The 24005-nt window shown below is 45.1% G+C and overlaps 1 protein-coding gene across 1 annotated transcript in view; it reads left to right on the top strand.

Moving 5' to 3' along the window:
• Positions 1-16561, top strand: part of T265_03110 (hypothetical protein) — a gene marked incomplete at both ends in the record, with an annotated part of 39798 nt that extends 23237 nt beyond the window's left edge. Inside the window, 5 exons of the mRNA XM_009167515.1 lie at positions 1927-2059; positions 3841-4038; positions 9458-9651; positions 14733-14969; positions 15926-16561. Of these exons, the coding sequence (XP_009165779.1) occupies positions 1927-2059; positions 3841-4038; positions 9458-9651; positions 14733-14969; positions 15926-16009 (846 nt within the window). The remainder of the gene's footprint in view (positions 1-1926; positions 2060-3840; positions 4039-9457; positions 9652-14732; positions 14970-15925) is intronic.
• Between the last annotated feature and the right edge of the window lie 7444 nt (positions 16562-24005).

A 24005-nucleotide genomic window follows, 5' to 3' on the forward strand; every position in this document is an offset into this window, starting at 1 on the left:
GAGCTACAGTGCAACAGTCTTATTTCCATAGGCCTCAGTCTGTTCTCGGTTTACCTTGAATTGTTTCAGTAGAACTATTTCGCATAATGTCGTCAGTCTTTGATATTGTTTCTAATCTTGTCTAGCCATCTTTGAAGATTTCTACGATTGTTCATTCATTAGGATTGCTACTCTTTGATAGCTTGGCACTGAAATGAAGCCATTCTTCCATAGATGCGTCTTTGGAATGTCCGATCAAGGTGTTTCGCTTTCATGTTCACTGTCGTCATTGTCCACGCCGTTTTGTTCATGGCAAAGGCCAAGCTATCCTATTCAGATTCCAGTTTGGACTATCTCGTGTTTCATATTTGACATCCTAGACAGAACTTTCCATAACCTGCAGGGCTGGATAAGTAAGCGAAGTGGGCTTCCTCAAGCAAACTATCTGTCCAAATGGTTGGTGTTGACGTTTTTTTAGTAGAGGCACACATGTCTAATACTGGTGTCGGTGTTTAGCTTTTCGGTCACCATTCAACATTTATACTATCACGAATGTGTCAGCTGTTCGACGCAGCAATCAAATTGAGTGATTGTTTCACGGGACACCGACCTGTTCACTAGTTGGTCGGTTTATTGAGCGAAGCGAGCTAGTTAACATCGAGAACTGACATTCGGGTGATTCGTGCGGCCATCAGTTGTAGTGTTATCCGTTTTGTTGGCCTAACTGAGGTTCGACTAATCGTGATTGACCGCACTGTTTCTTTGGATAAAATATGTCCACTTGAACAGTAGGCTGTCTACTAAACTGCCGCAGTTTGGAAGGAAATGGGCCGCACGCGTATTGGTTCAGTAGCTTATTTAGAAAGACAAAACGGATGCGCTTGTATTGGAAATACGGCAGAAGCATAAGTAACTGCAGCGGCCTCATTGTTGATAAGGTTAAATTGCTAGCTTATCCAAATCGCCATATTGGTTCCAAACACATCTGGATGATTCCCTTATGTAGGACTAAGATGACAACTTTCTTGTCTGTCTGTTGAGTCGTTGTCGCTATCCTGAAACATCGCTCGTCTGTATGCATTCCAGCGCATTGTTTGTGGGCTACCTGCGTCAGTACTGATTGTTTTTGCAAATATTTTCTCATTCCCCACTCGAATGTAGGCCCATTTCCCCGAATCCGCCTACCTTTTGAACGGTAGAGTTTATAATCAGCTCAGCAAACAAACCAGCGACCGTCCACAGCCAACGGGCATTCCCTTTGATGGTAAATCTATCATGGGTAATTAGGATTATGACATGATCCGGTGTCCCACTAACTACATCGATAACCACGCCTCTGCACTTCTATGGGTTTTGGTTTATTTTACTGTGTATTGAGTCCAGGGCGATGCATTCTCCCACACGGACACGGATGATTCACTCCTTCGACAAACTTGTTGGAAACTCTTAATGCATTACTCATAAGGTTACTGACAGCCCACGACCGGTTTTGCCCTTCTCGGTACTCATCAGGTAGGCGCAGTCCCCGAGTTTTCCATCAGCCTTATGTTTTACTTGAAACCAACTTGCACGAAATTAGCGAAATACACTCATTTGCAAACTAATTTGGTTTGTGCGAGAGACTCACTGGAACCCAGCTGAATCTTTCGTTTGTGATATTTCCAGGCGATATCTCGAATATCGTATCAACTGAAACATGAGGCGGCCTGGTGCAGCACATTCAGTTGCCTGGAAACATCACAAACGAAAGATTCAGCTGGGTTCCAGTTGAGTCCCTCGCAAAACCAGATTAGTTTGCAAATGAGTGTATCTCGCTAATTGTTGAAAACTCATTTTCTTACAATTTATTCCGTGACAACAGAACGCCGATTTGGCTGCATTATACTTCTAGAGACTTTACCCTAAATGCGTCTACATATTCTTCCCATGTTTGCTATTTTCTCTCAGCCTGGATCAGATTTGGTTGGTCTACTGGCCGTGCTACAAGTTACCTTCGGTGAGAGACCACCTGTGTTTTCCAGACTACCTGCACCCTCACAGCCCATATCTGCAGCACCCTATCCTCCAAGTTATCCTCAAGGTTCGTCATTTTTGCTTGTCAACAGAGTTTTAAGATGTTTTTGTGACCCAATCTGCGCTTCGTTTTTGACTTGTGATTTATGAAGTAGTTACGTAACAAAAATAGAGGATTCTTTGCTCTTCAGTTAAACTTTACTGGTATTCATATGTCTGTGAATCGCACAGCTGTCTACCCTCCTTATTCATTTCACACTCTTTCNGTAAAGGACGGAACGATTAAGTTAACCTTTATGGAGAAAATTATAGAAGACCACGAATAACTTCTTTTGCATGAAGTGCATTCAATAATACACGGTATCAGAAGCCGTTTTTCATCACACAAGTGATTTCTTAGCAAAGGGTGAACCCTAATGATGGGACACTTTCCCTTAAAAGTACAGAGATCCCAACATCACACATCCAAGTTTTCTTTACCTCTCCGCTTTTCAATTTGAGATACGTTCTTCCGGCTTTCTGGAGAACTGCAACCCAACCCAGAGGTCTATAGATTCGAACAACATAAGTCTTCTTTATGTTGGGTTGTGTCACCCCCCAGACGACAATACGATCTGTCTGTCACTTGCTTCGTAGTTACAATGGCATTTACATTCAAGATGGAAGAAGCTGGAAACAAAATGTATGTCTATGCGACCTCTGGTTTTGTCGGTACGAAGAGTTATTGTATGGGTTGGAACTCTGACGTACTCGGTGGCAGCCATTCCGCATCAACCATCGGTATCAAAGCATAAAGCCACCTGAAATCGTTGGTCTAGGTCTTGCGAACTGGCGCCTAATGAGTTTAACTTAGTCCTATGCTAATGAGGGACATGTGCAACCACGTCCAGTTAAACAACGTTGCAGCCACCACTGAATTCTCAGTTGTTCAGGTTGAAAAATTCATACTCGATCTAGAGTCCAATCCACACGCTCCAGACATCAATCTTTAGCCCGAACCAACTGGCCGTATTTTACGCTTCCTTGTTTTTTTTTCTAACTACAATACGTGTTTTAGCTGATTCCGCGAAGCAATTCCCGTATGGTAGGCTTCACTTTTCATCTTTCCTTCCAGGACAAAAGTATTGGGCTGCCAAAATTTTCATTCTTGTGTTGGTCCTCATTCGACGAAATACTAGGACTGCGTGATGGCCAATATAAATACTCGTGCTGGGCCAGGAAGGCTGTGAAGATATCAACGGATAGTAACTGTATTTTCCCTGTTTGTCGGGCTTGCCGACTGAATGTTTAAGCATATAAGCGCTCTAAACTGTCAAACTATGACAGGCATTTTTTTTTACATTCCCTTAACTGAATTTTCCACTGAACACTGGTTTTCCTCTCTTCACTGATAGTGGTTTTTGTAGTGAGAGACTATCTACCTACAGAATGCCCGGACTGTCATGGTCATCATCATCGACAGTACACCATAAATGTTTAAATACTGGTGCTCCGCTGCCGCATAAAAGGCAGCCTATAAAAACGAACAGTCTACTCTGAGCGCGAGAAAAGAAAAACAATATCCGGTCGATTTTCACAATATTCCTCCCTCAGATGAATTGGGAAACAAAGGGACTAAATGTTGTGATGGGCAGTGAATGTCACCAAAGATTCAGGACCACTAACTGGCTATATTTCTACTATTCTTTCGTAAGAAGCTTCTCGAGAAGTGTGAGTTGCAGTTTCATCTTGAGCCACGAAGCCCTCCGAATGTTTCAGTTTATTTACCATCTTCCCCATAATTTGTTGCTTATATGCCGCATATTTGCTTCATTGGTAACTTCTTCTCTGTCTAAACCGTCCGTTTAGTTGGTTTCTATCCACAACCTGCTCCCGGTCGCGTAGAAATCGGGTCCGGCTGGCAAATGCCCACCTCGGCCAATATGTGTACCATGCCCATGCCACAGATGCCCAACTACAACTCCCCCTTCCCAGATTCCGTCGGACCCACTCCGAACCTTCCCAATCCTCTGCCTGGTAATCCGTACGATCCACAGAAGACAGAAGGTTTGTTTAGGCTCCCTATTTTTTCATATCGACCTTGCCATTTTTGAATTTTTAGCGGTTATTGTACCTACGTTTCAAACTTAGGTGCACCGAATTCGTACCTGACTTGAACCGAAGTTTCGTCCGCAAGATGCGCGATCCTTGATAAATTGCTATCATAACGAATGTTATGAATTCGCCAGTAGGTCAGCGGATGTCGGGATGAACCCACTGGCCAGATTGCTTACTGGATCCCAAAAGAAAAACTGGAGTACCTTTGCATGGATACAATTAAAGTGATCGCCATATAGTTCCCGAGACACCCAACCCAAACGACTTAGGATTGTGCTGGTGCCTGCACTGAACCGCAAATACCCAGACCAGAAGTTGTCAGAAGCGGATCCTTATCCACTTAGTTTCCGGAGGACCGAAGGCCTCACACTTTATTCGCTCTCGTGAAATTAATTTTTTTCACACTTGGCGATGCCAACGACTATAGTCATACTAAGGTCCTGAAAAACTGTGCACACGCCCCCAAACGTTTAATTGGCCAGTTCGTCCGAAAAAACCAGATCGACCGTGCTTTACATCGTGGAACCACATGGTTACCTATCCAACCCACTAACCTCCGTGAGCCGTTCCATCATCTAAAGGGACCGTAAGACCAGTTTGAAGGGATACTCTTTTCCAGATCATTTCAGCCTGTTTCTGTCAATACATCACATCTCACTTCAATATTCGCAAAGTGAACCGCCGATTAGAGTTACTGCAGTTCGTCAATCTGGGCTGTTTGTTTGGCGTCAGCTTATTTTGAGCCTCGTTTATTAGGCAGTCGGTCGACGTATGCACAAACATGATTCCGTTTTTGATCCATCATGCTGGAAATAGTTGTAGTATCTTTTCTAGTCATACAACTATTGTCCTTATTTTCTAACATACCTGACACCGCAGTATCTGCCAATTCATTGATTACAACTAAATCAGTTCCGCGACTACCTGGTCCCCTTTCGAAAGAGAATATTCCTTTGAACGTTATCCCTCCCTTTCTACCACCCACCTAGTTGGTAGCACCATCGAGTCACGCGCGGCTTCAGCTGCTCCGCCAACCACTCCACGAACCTTATAGTTTGCCATGTGTTTGGGTGATTAGGAGCGTGTTTGAGGAAGAATGATCTTTGGTGGACTTCGATATATTTTGCACTAGTTGGAATGGTTCTATGACACCGTGACTTGAAACACGGGACTCAACACTGCTGCAGACTTCCTGCGCATGCCTACACGAGGGCATTCTTCGAGGCTTTAGTGGTCTGTATGCAGCTTTCCATTTATCTCGAGGATTCTCCCTTCGGATGTTTTTCTGAATCGTACTTATCAGTGCTCTCCGTAACCTGAACGGATACATCCCTAATATTAACAGCGTTGTGCAGTTCCAAATGAAGCATATAACCATGTGACTGAGCTATTTGCAACCCGACTGTACCACTGTCTAAATTATTTGGTTCACTTTCGCACGAAGAAGTTTTTAATAGACTAAACTTACATCACCGAGCGCGAGTAGGAGCCATCACATGTTAACTGGTATGATGATGTTACTATGTACTCGCGCGCACCTTGGTCACATGAATGTATCGATCGGTCGCTAAGCCCGGGCGGAGATAGTGTTCAAATACTTGCTCACACAAGAACAGAACGGGAGCGAGATGTTGCCGAGTCGTGGTAATCCATACAAAAATCGATAACTAGGGGCGTCGATGTCAATCTCGTCTGTCAGTCGCTGCGACCGAAAGAACTACAAAGTCCTTGGACTGAACCGCCTGTGAAATCAAACGACCTGATGACAAATAATGGACCAATCGGGTCAAAGAAATCTACTAAAAACAGGCTACTTAGTCAACCAATCAAGTGGAACGAAATCAGACAACAAAGTAAGAAGGAAACGGCCCAATCATAACAGAGAGACAGAACTGAAGGCGACCGACTAATCGACCGGATACAAGAGAATGAGATAACATTTCTAGCGAGAACCATCGTGGCATCCAAGGCGCCCTCTGTAATTATTTTTTGCAGTTCTACCGACTGTCAAACTGGGTTCCGCCCCGGTCGAGGATACATCGGCCACCTGAAACTAGGTTTTCCAGTGACCAGAACTGTACCAGCTGGAAGTAACTTACTCTTGGTTCGTGGTTTATAGCTGATAAGCAGAACTGAAATATCGCAAACGCTGTACATCGAAGCGAAGCAAATGGTATGTAGGATCGCAACTAACCAGATGACAAATACTACAAAAAATGGAGAGATCATTGACTTTGTTTTAGAGTGGCAGATGCGTTCAACATGTGTATCGAGGTCCTCCGCTTTCACAACACACAATGGTGATGAAAATCCCTTGGCTAATCTGAATGCACATTCATCTGATCAGATTCTACCTTGTGGTGTTCGGTGACAACACGCATCACGATCTGCGTGGTCCAGACAGATGGCCTGCCACACTGGAAAATCTTTTATTGTCTGGAATATCAGGAGCTGAATGTCATTTAGTTGCGCTAGGCGAGAAAATCGTCTATTTCCGCATGGGAACACTTAGCAGCAAACTTTTTCGATCCTCCTGTGAAAAAAGACCCTTCAGCTGTAGCACCCTTTCGATGCCTAGCTGCCACGCCACTCGAAGTAAGCACGAGGGTTGGGATACTACCAGTTACCCAAGCCTAGTCAGGGGAGGTCGAGAGACAGAGATCGGGTTCGATCCATGGACCTTCTGGTCAGTAGATTCGCGCTCTAACCACTTGAGCCATCGCTGCATCTTCCTGTGGACAGCAAGTCGGATGGTTGACATGTATGAATGGTGACTTCTTGGTTTGCACTGCCTGGTTAACTGGACCATTATTTCTTTCCAGTATATTTGGTCATTGATTTTCTACCGACTTATACCTTCCTGAATACGGCGTGTCTTGCATTCAGCGGGAACTGCTCCGCGATACTACAGTAGCGATGCATCATTGTCAACACTGATGGTGGTGGTGATCACTGTGTGTGCAGCGAAGGCAGGAATAGTGAATAGGCAGGGGAACCTATGAGCAAGACGTTTGCAGAATTTGACGCGAAGCTTGTCCAAAATGTTAGGTTCCTATACTGAATGGCGGGGACAGTCTCTCACCTAACTTTACTGATTCTGCATATAATTTTGATTGGTCCTTGGAGCATTTCACACCCGTTTAACATTCAAAATGTTTTATTATCGATTCGAAATCAACCATAACATCAGTGATCGACCGCGGCCCGTGTGTTTGTTGAATACTGGAGTGTTCCAGGTTAGATGAGGCTAAATTAATCGTGAAAAACTAATGACCTTCATAACTGTTTGCACTTTGTATCCTCAACTGTGTATATTCCTGTCTAAAAGTGAAGGAACTGTGAAACCTCACTTGTTTAGGGGCTTATATTGACCATATTTACGCTCGGCTTTTGAACACCACTCGGTTACAAGACGGACGGTCGACGCCATACGGTTGGGTTCGTTCCAATGGGTGATTTCATCCAAACTGCACGCTTTTTAGGGGTTCCATTTACAATGATTCGCTCGAGCGTAGCCACTTTTCCCTCCGTCTCACCAAGGTTCCCATTTCATATTACAGCTTTTCCTGCGGCGCCTTTCAGAACTCCCGAAACTTTTTGTTATCCGACGCAGACGCCTTCCTACCACAGTAAAGTTTTATCGTGTTTTGTTTGTTTTTCGTCGTTGCTCTTTGTCCATGAGCTCAAGATAGCTCAGTGGTGATGGTGCGAAACTACGGACTGGAACCTCTGTGGTTCCAGGCAGACTGGTATTTCGATATATCCTGTCTAGGATTCCGTTACCTGACAGTATCGTAGCCTCCGTCCATCCATCGAGTTGCACGGCAGCCATGCACCGAAAGCACGCCACTTATTCATTTGTCTTTTTTTGCTTACTTGTTTATTTGTTTACCATTGTTTTCCGTTTGTTTGCCATTCTCGTTCAAGATCAAGAGGCTTATTCAGTGTGTTTGTTTATTTACTGTTGTTATCATTGTCCGTTCCATTGCTGTTGATGGTGTACCACTATTGTTCCGTGTCTCCCTACCATCGGACCATTGCGGTCGGGTAACTAATTTAGCTCAGTTTGGGCTCACAATACAGTCAGACTTATTAGGGGGACTTGCTGGTCACTACAGCTAGAATTCTGCATAGTGTGTTACTCGAACTAATTTTTGGTCAAATAATTGGACTCCTAACTTCATTGATTGCAGTTAAACTAGCTAGCAGAAGACAAGTTCTGTTTTGTGTGCTGACTACGAATGAGCCCAAGAATGACAAAATGTTTCAAGTTCTACATACCTTTTTAGGAATTTCTATCCTTCTGCCAGCCATCTGTCAATAGTAGCAACATACAATACTAGGACCTAACTACTGTCCAATCTTGTCTACTGATTTAACTAAAGCTTCACAATGAGACAGAGCTTAGGTACGCAATAGATTTGACCGTGTAGACCATGTTTGCCTGTGTCCAGCAGAGGATTGCTTCTCTCCGTTTGAGCCTCTGTTGCATCCTCTATCCCTCAGATTTGGAGAACTGTTCAGAAACTGGAAATGATCCCAATCGATTTTCTGGGAATTCAATTACTATCCAGGTTATCTGCTTTATGTTGGTACAAACTACTGATTGTTCATTCAATATGCGTATGTTTGCAAAAACAAAATGTAACTCTTAGGGAGTATGTGCTGGCTTATGCACCATCCGATTTCCTCACTATAAGAAAAAGGCAGTCATATTCTTCTAACAGCCGTTTACATCTCTCGGGAAATATCATCGTCGAGGAAGTGCAGTTGGACGAACTTCTGTTTGAACAAGCAAACCACGGCGTAAAAGGGCAGGACAACAATTTTTTCCTATACAATTTACCGGTTAGTGATATTGACTTCGATGGACAGTTGCGCGCTCCTAAAAGTCAATTGATTTTCGAATTGGCCAGTCGGATCTAACTGAGAAATCCGAAACCATTTTTTATGCAAGACGGTATTTTAGCTTCGTTAAGCAGAGTCAATGCGATATTCTCTGCCTTGAGGTTACTTACACATTGACCAACTGTTTGGTTGATCTCTGTGTCAAGCGTCGTCTGGTGCCAGAATGGAAAGATCACCTGAGCATGTATCGGTCTATGGACTATCTCAGTGTGCCTCGAAGTTTAGGACGGGTTTCTCAAAGCGTGACTTTGGCTGTTGTTGTGGTATACGGACTTCAACTCACTACTAACTCGATTAGAGTGATGCTCGCTGTAAGTATATGATAACGCCACCACATATTTATCAAATCAGGTTATATACAAAATGAAGTTAATTGTAAAACCTTGGTCAGGGATAGATCGGCACCGAGAATCGGTTCACTACCGTAAGACTACAATACTTTATTTTTTTCATCACCTAGCCACCGGGTCGTTAACGGAAGACCAGCTGCTACCCTCTATCAAGTCGGCTGTGGCAGACAAGATCCGCCGGGAGCAACAGGAGTTGATTTATCAGTACAACGACGAACTGAAGGCTATTAGCCAAACACAATCAGAATTAAATGATGGACGCCAGAAGCTACGAAGAATGATTGAACAAATGAAGGAGGAGCAGGTGAGCCTGATTAGACGTTCGCATCTGTGCACTGGTGAAACTATCTGAAAATATCGGCCAAAAGTGTTTTCCTTTAAGGGTAGTTTCCAGGAGTCTTTTTATTATTTAGTCGAATACTGGCGCAACATTCTTCGGGTCTGCTCGCCCCTCCTGTTTATCTTTTGTTCCGATCCAGTGTCAGTTTTACATTCAGCTTCGATGGCGGTCTTTTTCACATGCCTTGAACTTTTCTGTGACCATGAAAAATCTTGCCATTAGCTAAGAATTCCTTTAGGCGACTGGGTGATATCTTGCTGAATTTCTCGCTTGTTCGCCCTCTGTGTAACGAAAACCGTGCAGCTCACTTTTAGTTAGTCGTAGGTACTTGCAGGATTTGTAGAATTCGTGTTCACATCATTCGTATGGACAGTCCTCCTCCTGTCCTGGTGCAAGTATTCTAACGAGTCCACACTAAAGAGGGGATGCACTGTACTCGAGTTTTACTCCTATTAGGGCGCACCAGCAGTGGATCTTCTTGGCCATTGCGGTGTTCGGTCTCCGGACATCTGGCATGGAAGGCGAGTGTGTCACCGCTGGACGCAGCTGAATTATCACATCTGAACAGGCTGTTGTGTTCACGCTTTAGCGATGTTATTGGTTTACCTAACGCCTTTGGTGTGTGGACTCGCTAGAACAATTGCACCAGCACAGGTAAAGGGCTCTTCATACGAGAATGATGTGAACGCGACCATCTACAGCTAATCGGAATTGTCCAGCGGTTTTCAAGCGTCCCTGGCGCTACTCTACTGGCAGGCGGGCCAACTTTTCGACACAACCAGGGCGGTTGCTGGTCGTCGTCGGGCAAACTAATCACATCGCCCAAGCGCGAACACAATAGCCGGTTCAGACATGATAATCCAGTTGTGCCCAGCGTGCGCTGGTGGAGTAATGCTACCACGCTCGCCCCGCATGTTATATGTCCGGAGTTAAACCCTCGCTTAACTGATGAGTTCTAATAAGAGCGGAGCTTGAGTCCAGTGCATCCCCTCCTTGGTGTGAGCTCATTAGAGTGATTGCGCCAGGCGGGAGGGGAATAGTTCATACGAGAGTTATGTGAACGCGATTTCAATTTTAGTCGTTTCTTCCTCAACTACTACGCGGTAAGATACTGGGCGTCAGGAGTGACTGAACAGCTGATGGTTTGATGTTTGTTGTGTAGGTTACGTTTAAATTCTCGAATGAAGCTCCCACCTGACGTGACGCCGGGGCTTTAGTGTTACCATGATCCCGATAGCTATGCTCCTCTTATCCGACTGTGAGTTTTCCGACTCCCTTGCTACAGATAATCGTATACTTGAGTGTATGTATTTGGATGTAACTTCGTGATGCCATAAGACGGTGGAGGCAGTAAGTCATATCCTGTAAATAATCAACTTTTTCCTATTCACGGGAATATGAAACTTCCTTTTTTACGAGGAAACACAGTGTAGAACAGGTCGATCTACCGTTTGGCGGTGATCATTGACGAGTCATTCACCATGGTTGGCTTTAGTTAGTTCCATACAGATTAGCTTTTTCGCGTCTGCATCAGGAACCAGACATAAGTTACTCCCTGTACCACCGAATTATGCTAGCCCTCATAACTATGTCATTGACTCAGATCAGCATCTAACAGCAACACCCTAAATTCTTTCACATCTGTATAGACCAGACTCTCAAGACAAGGTGGAAAATTATCTCTTATTCAGCATGAACCATCATAAAGTGCCGCCCACCCTCAAAACATATTACCTACTGATGTCCTTCTACAATTCCTTTCAACACTACCGTCAGATCGGTCAACTTAGAGGCCAGGCAGTGGCGTGGCAGCATGCTGACAGACATCGTCCAATTGGGTGGGGATGTTGCTTGTTTGAGACGCTGGCATACACGAGAAATTAGGCTACATCTTCCTACTCCATAACTGCAAATCGGTAGAGTGTCGACAGATACGTGGAGGTCTAATAATAATAATATAATCGTTCAGCTGTAGCACGCTTTCTGTGCCTAGCTGCCATGCCACCCGCAGGAAGCACGAGGGCTGGGATACTGCCAGGTTACCCAAGCCTAGACAGGGGAAGTCGAGAGGCAGAGGTCGAACCGTGGACCTTCTGGTCAGTAAATTCGCGCTCTAAGCACTTCGGCCATCTCGCCCCACGTCTCACGATACTGATGTCTCAAGGACACCTCTGAGTTAACTGACCGGTTCACTCTTGTGTACGCGCCACGGCAGCGAAGTATATAGCAGTGTAAATACAAGCGCTTGTTATCCAGATGTTTGTGTGCATTTCACAATCCATGTGGTTTTCTACGATCTGTGCTGCTCGTCAATGGTATCCGCTTCCTATATTTGTTCGATTTTGTAGTTGATAAGGTGAGGTAGACAACCGAAGGGCTCCAAAACCTCGGTGTTCCAAATGCTTTAAAGTGTAAACTTGTCGAAATGAAGCACGCAAATGGCGTTCTCTTTTTTTAAAAGACCGAGGAATTACGCGCGTCTTAAGAAAATTTGACTGGGTGTTTCTTCGCGCCCACAAAGTGCCGTTGTAAAACGGTCTGCAAACAAGACCCATATGTTTTAAGGGAGGCGCTAAAGGTTTTTTGAACGCCTTGCAGATGTCTGGCGTTTTTTGTTAGCTCTCACGACAGTAATGAAGTCAGTCTGTCCAGAATTACGTTTGCTTATTTGTCTGCCACACTTGGGTATCCATATCGATCTTTCGTCGGCTAGTAAAACGCAGCGGTGTAGAATACTTGACGTATTCAAGAAAGCTCAGTTGAGTGACTCGCGAAATCACAGGCTAAGAATTGCAAGGCCTTGACATTTATAAACAAAGTCCGGTACTGCGTGTACAAAAATCCATATGTGAAAGGGATGCAAACCTCAAATTATGCGGATTTCTGTCTAAATTGTTGCTCGAATTGGTGCAAGCTCAAAGAAAGCCTTAGATGTTGTAAAAGCGCCATAGAAACAGCATACCCAAATAGAACGATAAATCAGTTTGAATTAGCGACAAACAACACGTGATAACGCAAGTGGTCAAAAAGCGCGCGTAAAAAGTTCACCAAAGTTGGTTAGATACGTCAAGGTCAACAGTTCTTGAGGAGTTGCGGGTGCCATCGAATCTATGAGGTGGGTTCAGGCAAGGGGAGGGTTTGATCGATGGAAAAGAGGTACGAGTGGTTGTTGGAATCACGCTAACTAGTTGAAGCAAAGCATTTGGTCACAAGATTTAAATGTCAGGTTAATATACAGGCCATGATTGTATGGATACTAAACGTGGCCATCACTGACAAAAACACTTGAAATCTCTTCAAGCCTTTGATCGTCTGTATCAGAATCCAAACGCCAAGTTCACAATGAGCTGATCACCAAGCAGCACTTAGCCTAGAGAGCTGCTTTGGCGTGATCCGATGTTAAGTATATCAAGCTGTTTACTGTGGAGAAAAGCACTAGCCAAGAGGCAAACGAATTACCATTTAGCTGGAGGGATAAACAAGAGTCTGATAAATTTAGGTTATTCGCCTTCAGGGTGGAACTCACATCACCCTCCCGGTGATTGGTCAAAGGATTTCACTGCCAGTCAAAGTCATTGGCGTTCTGTGCAGATTTTCTGAGTAGTTTTCTCCATTTTGTTGTTCTTGGTATGTTTTCAATTGAACTAACCTTATTCAAAAAAGTGAATCGTTCAGCTGTAGCACCCTTTTGGTGCCTAGCTATCATGCCAGCAGAAGGAGGCACGAGGGTTGGGATACTTCCAGGTTGCCCAAGCCTAGACAAGAGCAGTCGAGATGCCGTGGTTGGGTTCTAACCACAGACCTTCCTGTCCGTAAGCTGGTGCCTTAACCACTGAGCTTTCTCGAGCCCTTGCTATAACCGTGTTCTGCGATAGTAAACCTCTGATGCTCTACGCTGATGTTGCTATGATCGATCACGGCTATCATGTCAAAGCACGAATCTCAAAGGCTAGAATTACTTTTGCCAATTCGCGCCACCTGTGGCATCAAGAAAGCATATTGGTGGGTCTCAAAGAGGGCGTACATCGGTCAACTCACACCTCGATGGATATAGCCCCACGCATCTTTAATTCCTGGCATTTACACGTCGCCTAAATCCTCGAGTGACAACTGCGACGAAAGTTTCACGCCCTATTAATTATCGTTCTTCATCTATAGACAGCCGTGCCTTCACATCAGTAAGACCAGGCTAAGGTTTCCAGCTGTCATCTCCAAGGCCCAAATCTGTTCCATTCCCGTCATCCGTAAATGGAACGGTGATGGTTAGAAGTGTACCTTCTGTAGGTGTTCAAGGTATATCATTGGGTCGAGCTGGGAAATGTTCAAGGCTTTTCGTTTTAGAAATACACCTGATTCATTGTCCGACAGAAAACATTTCAGTATGCATGACTTAATTCCGGTCATAAATGAAGCGGTGTTGAAAATGATAAGGAGAATAAACAGCATCCAATGTGTCACTGATAAGGGCACTAAAAACTGTAATAAAGACCCTTCGTTGTCTTATTGACTTCTAAAATCGGTGTTTGCTGGAGTACGGTTTTAATGCAGATTAGAGGACATTAAGCGGAAAAGTATACATAAATGATTAGAATTCTATGCAGTTTCACCATATTGAGCACCATGAGCACTAAATATCTCACACATTCACTGCGGCAGATGTGATGAGTTTTTTGTCATAGTCTGAGAAAACTCTGGAGCCACTGACAACATTTTCGCATCGTAGTCCGGATATTATGCACAATAAACTGCAACTAAAAGCTTGTTATTGGATTGCGGACTTTTCGATGGAATGAATAGATACTTGGGTAGCGTAAAAACTTGCTTAGAAGAGGATTAAAGGAAGGTCCGACAAAGTTACTCGATTCGACTGTTTGCCCAGTTCGTGGGTCGACCTGCGACTAATTCAGCTTTTCCCTATTTTGTGCTTCTCATAAACAATTCGTCATTTGTGCAGTTATCGGTTTCTAAGTTTGAAAACAGTCTTGTGCAGTTTTCTGGGTTCTACCGTCGTATTATCTTCCACCTGGTCTCTTCCCAATGAACAGAAAACGGCTTCGGAAAATTTGGAAAAGCTTGAGAGGGAGAACAAGGAACTTGAGGAACTATGCGCCAACCTTGACTCAGCAGGGGAGGTGGACGTTGATGAGGCAGTTTTCATCGAGTACCCGCTCTATCGACAGTTGGTGTCCAGCTTCGCAAAGGAACAGGCCATCGAAGACGCCATGTACTATTTGCGCGAAGCACTCGGTAAAGGTGTGCTGGATCTGGATACGTATTTGGAGGTGAGCACGTGTAATGGGTTAGCTCGTGTTGTATGTCAATGTTTTTCAATGCCTCGATTGTTTTTTACTTTGCACACTAGTCGACGGCTCGAATTGTGAAGTGGTAGGCTAAGCCTAATCTTTTTTTACCGCATTTATTGGTTGCACAGGTTTCCTTTGAATGAATTCTTCTAACTATAACAGCAGTGCTATGCAACCAGCAGACACTGACCTAACTCAAACTACTTTGTTCCCAAACTAGCGAATAGAGCTGGAGCACTCTTGGAAAGTGCGAACTGTCCCTCAACGCACTTCAGATTTTTTATGTAAATCACAATCATTGCTAATCTGGGAGACCGTAGCGGATGTAATTGCGTAGAAGACAGTACCATCGATGATCCATGATGGCGCTTTAACCGTAGGTGTGTTTGCACTATGCTTACTCGATTCAGTCAACCTGAGTTTGACAGCGTCAAATGGTGATTGGTTCTCAAATTCACATGACGCAATGTAGACATTTGGTACTGGCTTATTTTTGAGGCGATGGGGTTTTAAGGAAGTTGTGTTTTAACGCCAACGTGGTTTCGCTGTTCAAATATAATGTGGCTGATCTCCCCCCTCTAAGGAAACGATTCATGTGGGTACTTTATCACTTATGATGATGTGTTGTCAAATCCCGAAGAGCTCGTTCACGCGCGGCTTGTCGTCCCTAATGGGCTTGTCGGGTACCCTTACAAAGTTTTGATACACGAACCTTGTCGAGGTTCCGGCTGTGACAGCCATGCTACCTGCGGAAAATCCACCAGCGCCATAATCCCAATTTGATTTGGGGAATAGCCGTGGTTCACTTAGAATCTTTAGGTTCTCCCATTTCTCTGGAGTGATGCAGCAACATGACAATTTCCATTTCACGAAATTACACTCCGGCCTGGATTGACAGGTTACAATTTTTTGACTGTTTCTTCTATCTCCCTCAGAGAATTCGCAGACTCTCAAAAGATCAATTCGAGCTCCGTTCCACGGTTCTTCTCTGTCGACAAGAGGCTGGACTGCCTGGTTAATGTATGCTGACACCTACTCAAGGACTCTTCGCCTCAGTATCCCATTCCTTGTACTGACAAGTGGACTGTACTCAGATTTTTCATTCACCATACAGAAATTGGTTTTTACCACACTTGGACATACAGTTGACAAGTTGACCCGAGCGAGCGCATCTTGCTACGGTCCTCGTTCCAACACTGGTACCACGGGAGTCTCGTTGGTTTTCTCCTAAATTCAGAGAAAACACCTTTGACTTATTGACACCAGTGATTCGTTATTACGGGTTTTCTCCTTTGCCTCTCTCTCAGACACGACGCCTCTGTCAACCCCAAAAAGCCGCCTTTTGTTATTAGATTTTTTCGAAGCTACTTACTTTAGGCGAATAAATTCCTCCATTTGATTGCCTACAGTTGGTGTCGTCTCTGTTGGAAAATCGAAACACTGGGGATTTACAGTCCAACTTCGCGTGCTTCATCATGCTTCTTTTTGTCCCCTTTATTTAAAGGGCCCCCTAATTTTGAATTGTGATGAACTGTTTAATTTCGTGCTGTATTTAAGCGGATACTACCCATGCCTTATCATTTTTACTGCCGTTGTGGTGTGGACGCTGTCCTCTCCAACCTTTATGGGGCGAGTAGGCTTATGAACAGGCAGTTCTACTTCGGCCACAATAAGCCATGGTGATCTAGTCAAAGGCTAGAGCTTGCGAAAATCATCTGCTTGTATGCAGGGTGGCGCCCACCCAACAGTGCACTGATGGTGTTTCCTCGACTCGTCTGCAAGTCAATAACCAGGCTGGGCGAACAGATTAACAGCCATCTGATCAACTACCAACTGAAAAGTACTTATGCTAGTCTCTCAGTCCTGTTAAAATTGTGACCGCTGACCCGATTTTCGGATGTACGGTTGAACTTCTGCTACTCCGTTGACTTGATGATAGGGAGACGACCTCATTCTGTGGATTCCTCAGTGCTGCAACATCCGTTAAAATCCTCGAGGTCCAAAACATAAGCCACGGTTGTTGACAGTATGTGGAGGTTTGGAAACTTTTTCAGTCGAGGCATCTTCCTGTGAATAAAGTCAGTCTGTGCCAAGAGGCAATCTACTGCTTTTTCGCTCCTCGTGGAAGTCATCAGAAATGTGCATCTTGCAAATCCCATGGGAGATCCGGACGCGCGACTTCCCACCAGTTGTTGAAGTCCGAACCGTTCGGCCATGTGCGGCTGTGTTGCAGAGGTCAAAGCACGAATCTCAAAGGCTAGAATTACTTTTACCAATTCGCGCCACCTGTGGCATCAAGAAAGCATATTGGTGGGTCTCAAAGAGGGCGTACATCGGTCAACTCACACCTCGATGGATATAGCCCCACGCATCTTTAATTCCTGGCATTTACACGTCGCCTAAATCCTCGAGTGACAACTGCGACGAAAGTTTCACGCCCTATTAATTATTCTCCCCTCTGAGCTACCCATAGTTTGCTGATAGCCTGAGGAGAGTTGGGTTGGTTTTAGTTTTCCTAAAAGATTCTTGACTGTCGTCAATCAAGTTACGTTTTATGGTCCGCCTTGACGGTGAGTTCTGTAGCAACAAAATGGTCACACCACTTTTTCAACGTCGAGACCATTGCGGGACGGCCCTTCTCGGCTTCGGAAAAGCTTTTCCGCTATTTCGAGCAATCGATTTGCATTCCCGACGGCTTCGACAAAATCGCCTCAGTTTTACTGTAGCCGACATCGACTGACTCAGTAAACACTTGATTGGGTATCATGGTATTCAATCGTTGTCTTGAAAAGTGCTCTCCAGCTATGGGGTCCACTTAAGGTTCTTACTTGGTCTTCTGTAACAACTAAACACTGGGAACACTTCCTCAGTTGATCGTGGTATGGATTTCGTGTCGTAGTCCACAAGACGGAAAAACGACCGCAACTGTTTCCTTGACTTCGATTTAAGAGAATTTCTAGCGTCTTTCAATTTCTATCGAAGTGGGCGGATCTGGCAAAGGTCGTCGATGGATTGGCAAGTCGGTATTTCTTCCTAGTAGGCTTTATTGCGAGTTTTGTTATCCTTCGGAGTGCAGTTCATGAGTTCTGAGTTCATGAATGCAATAATTTCCAAAAATTAGGATCAGAACAATGCGGACCACTTTTCAATCTCCACTGAAGTATCAGGCAGAACCACATACCCACACTCCTGCCGAATGCTCAGGAAACAATCGCAGGCGAACACATGCTATATGTTGCCATAGTTCGCTTAGGCGTAGTTTAACAAACGGAAGTATTGAAAAACACTCGCATCTGAACTCACAGCAAAGCCACTACAGCCACAGGCAACCAACAAGTAAACCACTACGTTGATGTAGAGGAGTTCGACCCAAGAACTGCGTTGCCCACCGAATAAATCACCTGAACAAACTGGACGATAACCATTTGAATGGATGAAAAACACAGTGGGATGGTCAGAATATATGGGCCAACCTCCTTGGCTTCAGAGAAATCAAATCCAGTCCAGAAAACGTGAGGCCTTAGCACACGGAAATAGATCAAGCAAGGGAGTTTCGTGAAGCATGGTATTCCACCGCAATCTCGGCTAACCCAATCGTCCCGCTGCAAAGGATCGCCTAAGCAATCGAACCGAATGACAGATCGACAAATGTGGCCAGAATGACAACAATCAGGTATGAGCCAGAGGGGTCAAACTCGAAGGTTCTGACTACGCATCTGCATTCATTAATGGATAGGATCACGAAGTCAACAGACGAAAGAAAAAATAGCTAGGAAAGACTCAAGTGACTCATACACTAGATGTATCCGATCAACAATTGATACTCTTGTCTTCCCATCCGAGACCTCGATTGCCTCTCATCACGCCCCCCCTCCGAATTCCTTCCTCTTAGGAGCCCCCTCCAGCTAGGGAACATCGATCCGCTACGTCTAGATTGAAATTGCTCTGATCACCGGATCTCCTATCCACGATATCAGCCGGTGGGTTGTTAAGCTTATTTCATGCCGAGTACTCGAGCCCGCGGTACGTTAGCTACCAGTGCATCAGCGGTCGCTGTTTTATTCACCGAGCTGTACAATTTGAGTAGAAACGTTTCCTCACCAATCAAGGCGACATCATCAGAACAGAGTGGAGCGTCGTGGTAGTTCACAGCACAGGGCTTGGCCCACAGCTGCGTTCCACTCCGCCCCAAACGACACACCGACGATGTCACCTCGTTTGGTGGTTGAAAGTTTCCAATTAGATTTCCCTGCTTACCAAACAAACTAACGAACATCTATGCTACCTAAGCCAACGACATTCTCCCCAGTAACAGTCCATCAATGGCGTAATCTCCTTAACCCTAGCGAAGTACACTCATTTGCAAACCTATTTGGTTTTGCGGAAGACCCACCTTGAACCCAGCTGAATCTCTCGTTTATGGATGGGCTGTCGAAGAGTTTTCATCAACCTTATGAGTAGTGTATCACTCCTTAACCCTACTTCGAATACCGCTTATTTCGCATGGTCGTTCAACTCAAGGCATGTGTATTATTAGAGTAACACAAGCTGTTTCTATTGCCTACAAATGGTCAAAAGTATGGATAGACGATCTTTTAAAGAGTATCAATGGTCACCCCATGCATGATAGTCCTTACATCCAGAAACGTTCCCGCCAGTCCCGAACATGACTCATTTCGATTGGTCGATTTCATCATAACCGATAGCACAACATCCACAATGGTACTACACTGTCGTACAACCATGATTTATTTGTATACCTTATTGTAAAGAAAGGAAGAAAAGTGGACGGGGAAGGGAATTAGCGCTAGCGTACCATATTCTGAGGTGCCTACACCTTCAGACACTCATTCAGATAATTTGCGTAGAAACTGACAACAGAAATAACACTGATGTCGTTTAGCAGCCATATCTTGTAGCGTCTCCAACCAGGCATAGTGAGATCACGCGGACCCCATTCGAGAAGGCGAGTTGCACCAGCTACGCAGACTGCAGGTTAAAGACTGGCCACCTCTGCTTCCGTCACTCTGAATTAGGAACGGAAAACAGCGCTCTCTTCGGCAAAGGATGGTTCGACATGCGCAATACATGACCTAACCAACACGGCTTCCGGTGCTGGACACATTCTTCAGTATAAGTCCCCGGTGCACAACCAAACGCTTTCTTTTTAATTGCCTCGTCACGGATTCGCCGATACAAACCCAAAGGAGCTATGGTTCTGAGCCTGAAAACGCCTCAGTTCCACTGCTCGAACAGGCCGAATCTCACAGCCATACAACAAAACAGCCCGCACCGTAGCTTGATATATACGTCCCCTGAGACTCAGAGATACACCACTTTGATGTTCAAATCACCAAACGCGACCCGAGTCACAGATTTGTGCTCATCTGTTACACCACAGTCAGAACTAACACAACTTCCAAGATATGTAAAACGATGGACAACTTCAATGCCTCTTCTTGGGCCGTAAGTGGCGTGTTCAGTGACTGCATGCCCAGGAGCATGGTCTTACACGTTGTGGGTGCAAAGCGCATTCCAAAGGGTGGGATGACTGGTCAGTTTACCCAAAAAACACCTGCGCTCCCCTTCGGACACGAGAACGATGTCGTCTGCACACTCCAGATCGACATGGTTTTCGTCGGCAGATATTTGCCCACCAGGGTCCCCAAAACCTTCCAGCTCTCATCTTATTATCTCGTCTATCACAAATTTGAATAGAACTGACAAGTCAGCATTCTTGATGGACGCCACTTTGCGTGAGTCTTTGGAAAGCTCTCGTATGTTCTCACGCCCTGAAAGTACGAATAACTCACATCGACAAATTTCTGAAGCATACCTTGCAAATTCAGGAATACTATTGTGGGCGGACATTCGGTCGAATCTCAACCATAGGCCAAAGTTTTGCATCGAGATGCCGCGCTCAGCCTCGCTTAGACACAGCGGTTCTGATAGCACGTGCCAACAGTCCGAACCAGCACAATTGTGCACTTTCAGTGATTCATGTCTAACACATGACCCCGGTGTCCCATTGCTACATCTCTGCTCTAGTCACCTGACTGCCGTGGTTGTAGTCCAGAAGGAACAATCGGTATTGGGTTTTCTAAAGCATAACCACATCTGGTTTCTGCAGAAGAGACCATTGTAGCGGCAAGCGTCAAACAACCAGCCGTTCCCAGAACATACTAACCAAAATGAGAATACGAATGTTTGACCGCGGCCGTGTAAATGTCTACGGGAATCTCTCTCCTGAGTTCACCACATCCAGTGGTGTCCGACAGGGTTGTCCTCTTTCACCTTTCCTCTTCAACTTCGTCATTGATACGATCATGGAAGACTCACTACCAGCCTATAATGCCTACGGGGTTGAAGTGCTCCCGGGGTGTCCGCTCACAGACATCGAGTACGCAGACATAGCTCTTCTGGGATCTGACCCCGCGGTAATGCAAACAATATTAAATAATCTAAATAACTCCACCTCGCGGTTCGGCATGCGCTCCACACCTGCAAAGTATACAGTGCTACTGCAAGATTGGGTGGGCTCGAACCCTAGCCTCGTGCTTGCGGATGAACCGGTTGAGGTAGTAGACAAATTTGTTTACCTGGACAGCTGTATCAGTCGCGGTGGTCTCGCGAAAGATATTTCTATCCGGATTGGGAAGGCCAGGGCAGCTTTTGCGAACCTACTTCACCTGTGGCTTAGGCGTGACATCAGCTTCTCTGTCAAGGGTCGAGTTTACAATGCTGCGGTGCCCTCCATATTACCATATGGATCAGAAACCTGGTCGCTGCGCGCTGAGGACGTCAAAAGACTTTCAATGTTTGACCATCGATGTCTTCGGAGCATTGCCCGAACCTGGTGGGAACATCGGATCAGCAATTCTGAAGTACGTCAAACGGTATTCGGGAGAAATAACTCACCCTCGATAGATAAACTGATCACACTGCATGGGTTGTGCTAGCTTGACTACGTGTTACGTATGCCAGTCGACCGACTTCCTCGAAAGGCTCTTTTCGCACAGGCGTGTGAAGGGTGGAAGACAGCAGTCAAACAATGATTTGACAGCAAAGTACAAAAACCATTACTAGCAAACTCAGCTGTCCCGGTCATTGCCGTCTTTCTGGATGGGGACCCAGAGACGGGTCATATCAATGGTTAGAGACATTGTCAGAAATGGCCCAGTCGCGCCCTCAATGGCGCTCGTGCATCCAAGCTATTGCCTTCAATGCATAGCTCTTTTTCCAACCCCCCCCCACTTGACTGCCCAGTGACAGTGCTGGGTTTATGCACCAATTTATCAGCTCCCGCTTGCAATGCGCAGCTACCTACCCCTCCCTCCACAAATCATCGGTGAACGAAACTGCGGCAGCTGCAACTACTGTACAATACAACGAGTGTTATCACAGCTGAAAATGATTATGATGATGGTGATGACCGCGGCACAACCATGTCAATATTAAAAGAGAGCAAAATAGAAGGGAGTGTACTCACTACTATCCTGCCAAACATTTGGCAGGCTATACACTTACTCAGACAATCTGGACGGGAACAGACTTCAGTAACAGCGACTAGCGGTTATGCTCTACAATTTCTCCAGCCGAATACAGACCCCATCTTGGAAGACAGATTGGTCTGACAATACCTGCACTTTTATAGTCCTCTCCACCAAGCTGACCTATATGGGCAGAAATGATAATTCAGTCCATCGCTGGCGACTTTGCTGTCAGCTCTGTTCCGAACCTTTGGTACTCGGTTCAGTATATTGGCACTATGCCCCACTCCCATTTATCTATTAATTATATGACTTGATTTGACTACACTGACATGTTCTGTAGGAGTGAAACCGGAGGATGATAAAGTGAAGACAATATCACGGCTTCAGCCTTTGAATGCTGGCAGATCCATGCACTTAAATCGAAATATCACGTGAAGCCGCGAATTGAACATCGGCATGATCGCCCGATAAACAGCATGAACATATGTAGTTTAGACACCATGGGACGGGTAGTTCACATCTCTGATAATTCGCCCGTTTTTCGTTACCTTGAAAACACTGCAGCTTGCTGTTATAAGAAGTCTTCGGACGTTTGACACAAAATACAACTAGCAATTAAGAAAGCGCACTGTTGAAACCTAACTATGTTGAACCTATGCTCGAGTTTATGCGACTGTTCGTTTTCGATGAAGTGACATCAATAATCCCTCTTTCCACGAACCTTTATTATCAGCTCGCTTGACCTAAAGACACTTTTGAACCCGCTAAGATGGTGATCCTTGGAGAGATGGAGGATATGAGTGGGCTCGCACACCATGTCTGGAAGGACGTTTGGGTCTGAAACGTTGCAAGCAGATGAATGAATCGTGTCGTGTTATAGGCCCATCTGCACAAGTTACCGCGTGCACGCTGTTATCACGAAGTTAACCGAAGTTCACAGTAATGCTGCTCCAGAATGATAGTCCGTTCATATAGCGGAACCAAAGGAACGAAATTTTACTGGAGCCAAAAATGATGGGTGTAGAACTGTCTATAATTGGATCAAGCAACAGCGAGTCCCTTTCGGAAGGTGTTGGGAAGTAATTCTTCTGAGAAAATATGATGATGGTATTTTCTTTGTGGATGACGTAATAGGCCTTTGTGGAGGGAGGTCCATATTGACATTTCGCCACCCACCTCGTTTCACAGCACTACTATCTTAAGTTTAATCGGTGTGTAAATAATTACTGTTAGGACTGGTGTGTACCCAACTCTGAACAGGATGAATCATACCGTGATCTTTGTTCACGAGAGTCGTCCCACACCTCAACTCGTAAGGTGCACTCCATCAAAATCCAGTTTAATCAGACAGCGGACACTTGAAATAAATACAACGATCAAGTATGATGGGATGCATTATATATCGGGATGTAACATTCGACATTGCGCTCACCGCGGTTAACCTTTTCCAGGGGAAGAACAGGCGGGACCACACGAAACAAAGTTGAACTGATATGCACCATTAATTTTTTTGAAATGGGTA

This window comes from Opisthorchis viverrini, assembly GCF_000715545.1.
Source record: "Opisthorchis viverrini unplaced genomic scaffold opera_v5_42, whole genome shotgun sequence".
Classification (NCBI taxonomy): Eukaryota; Metazoa; Platyhelminthes; class Trematoda; order Opisthorchiida; family Opisthorchiidae; genus Opisthorchis; species Opisthorchis viverrini.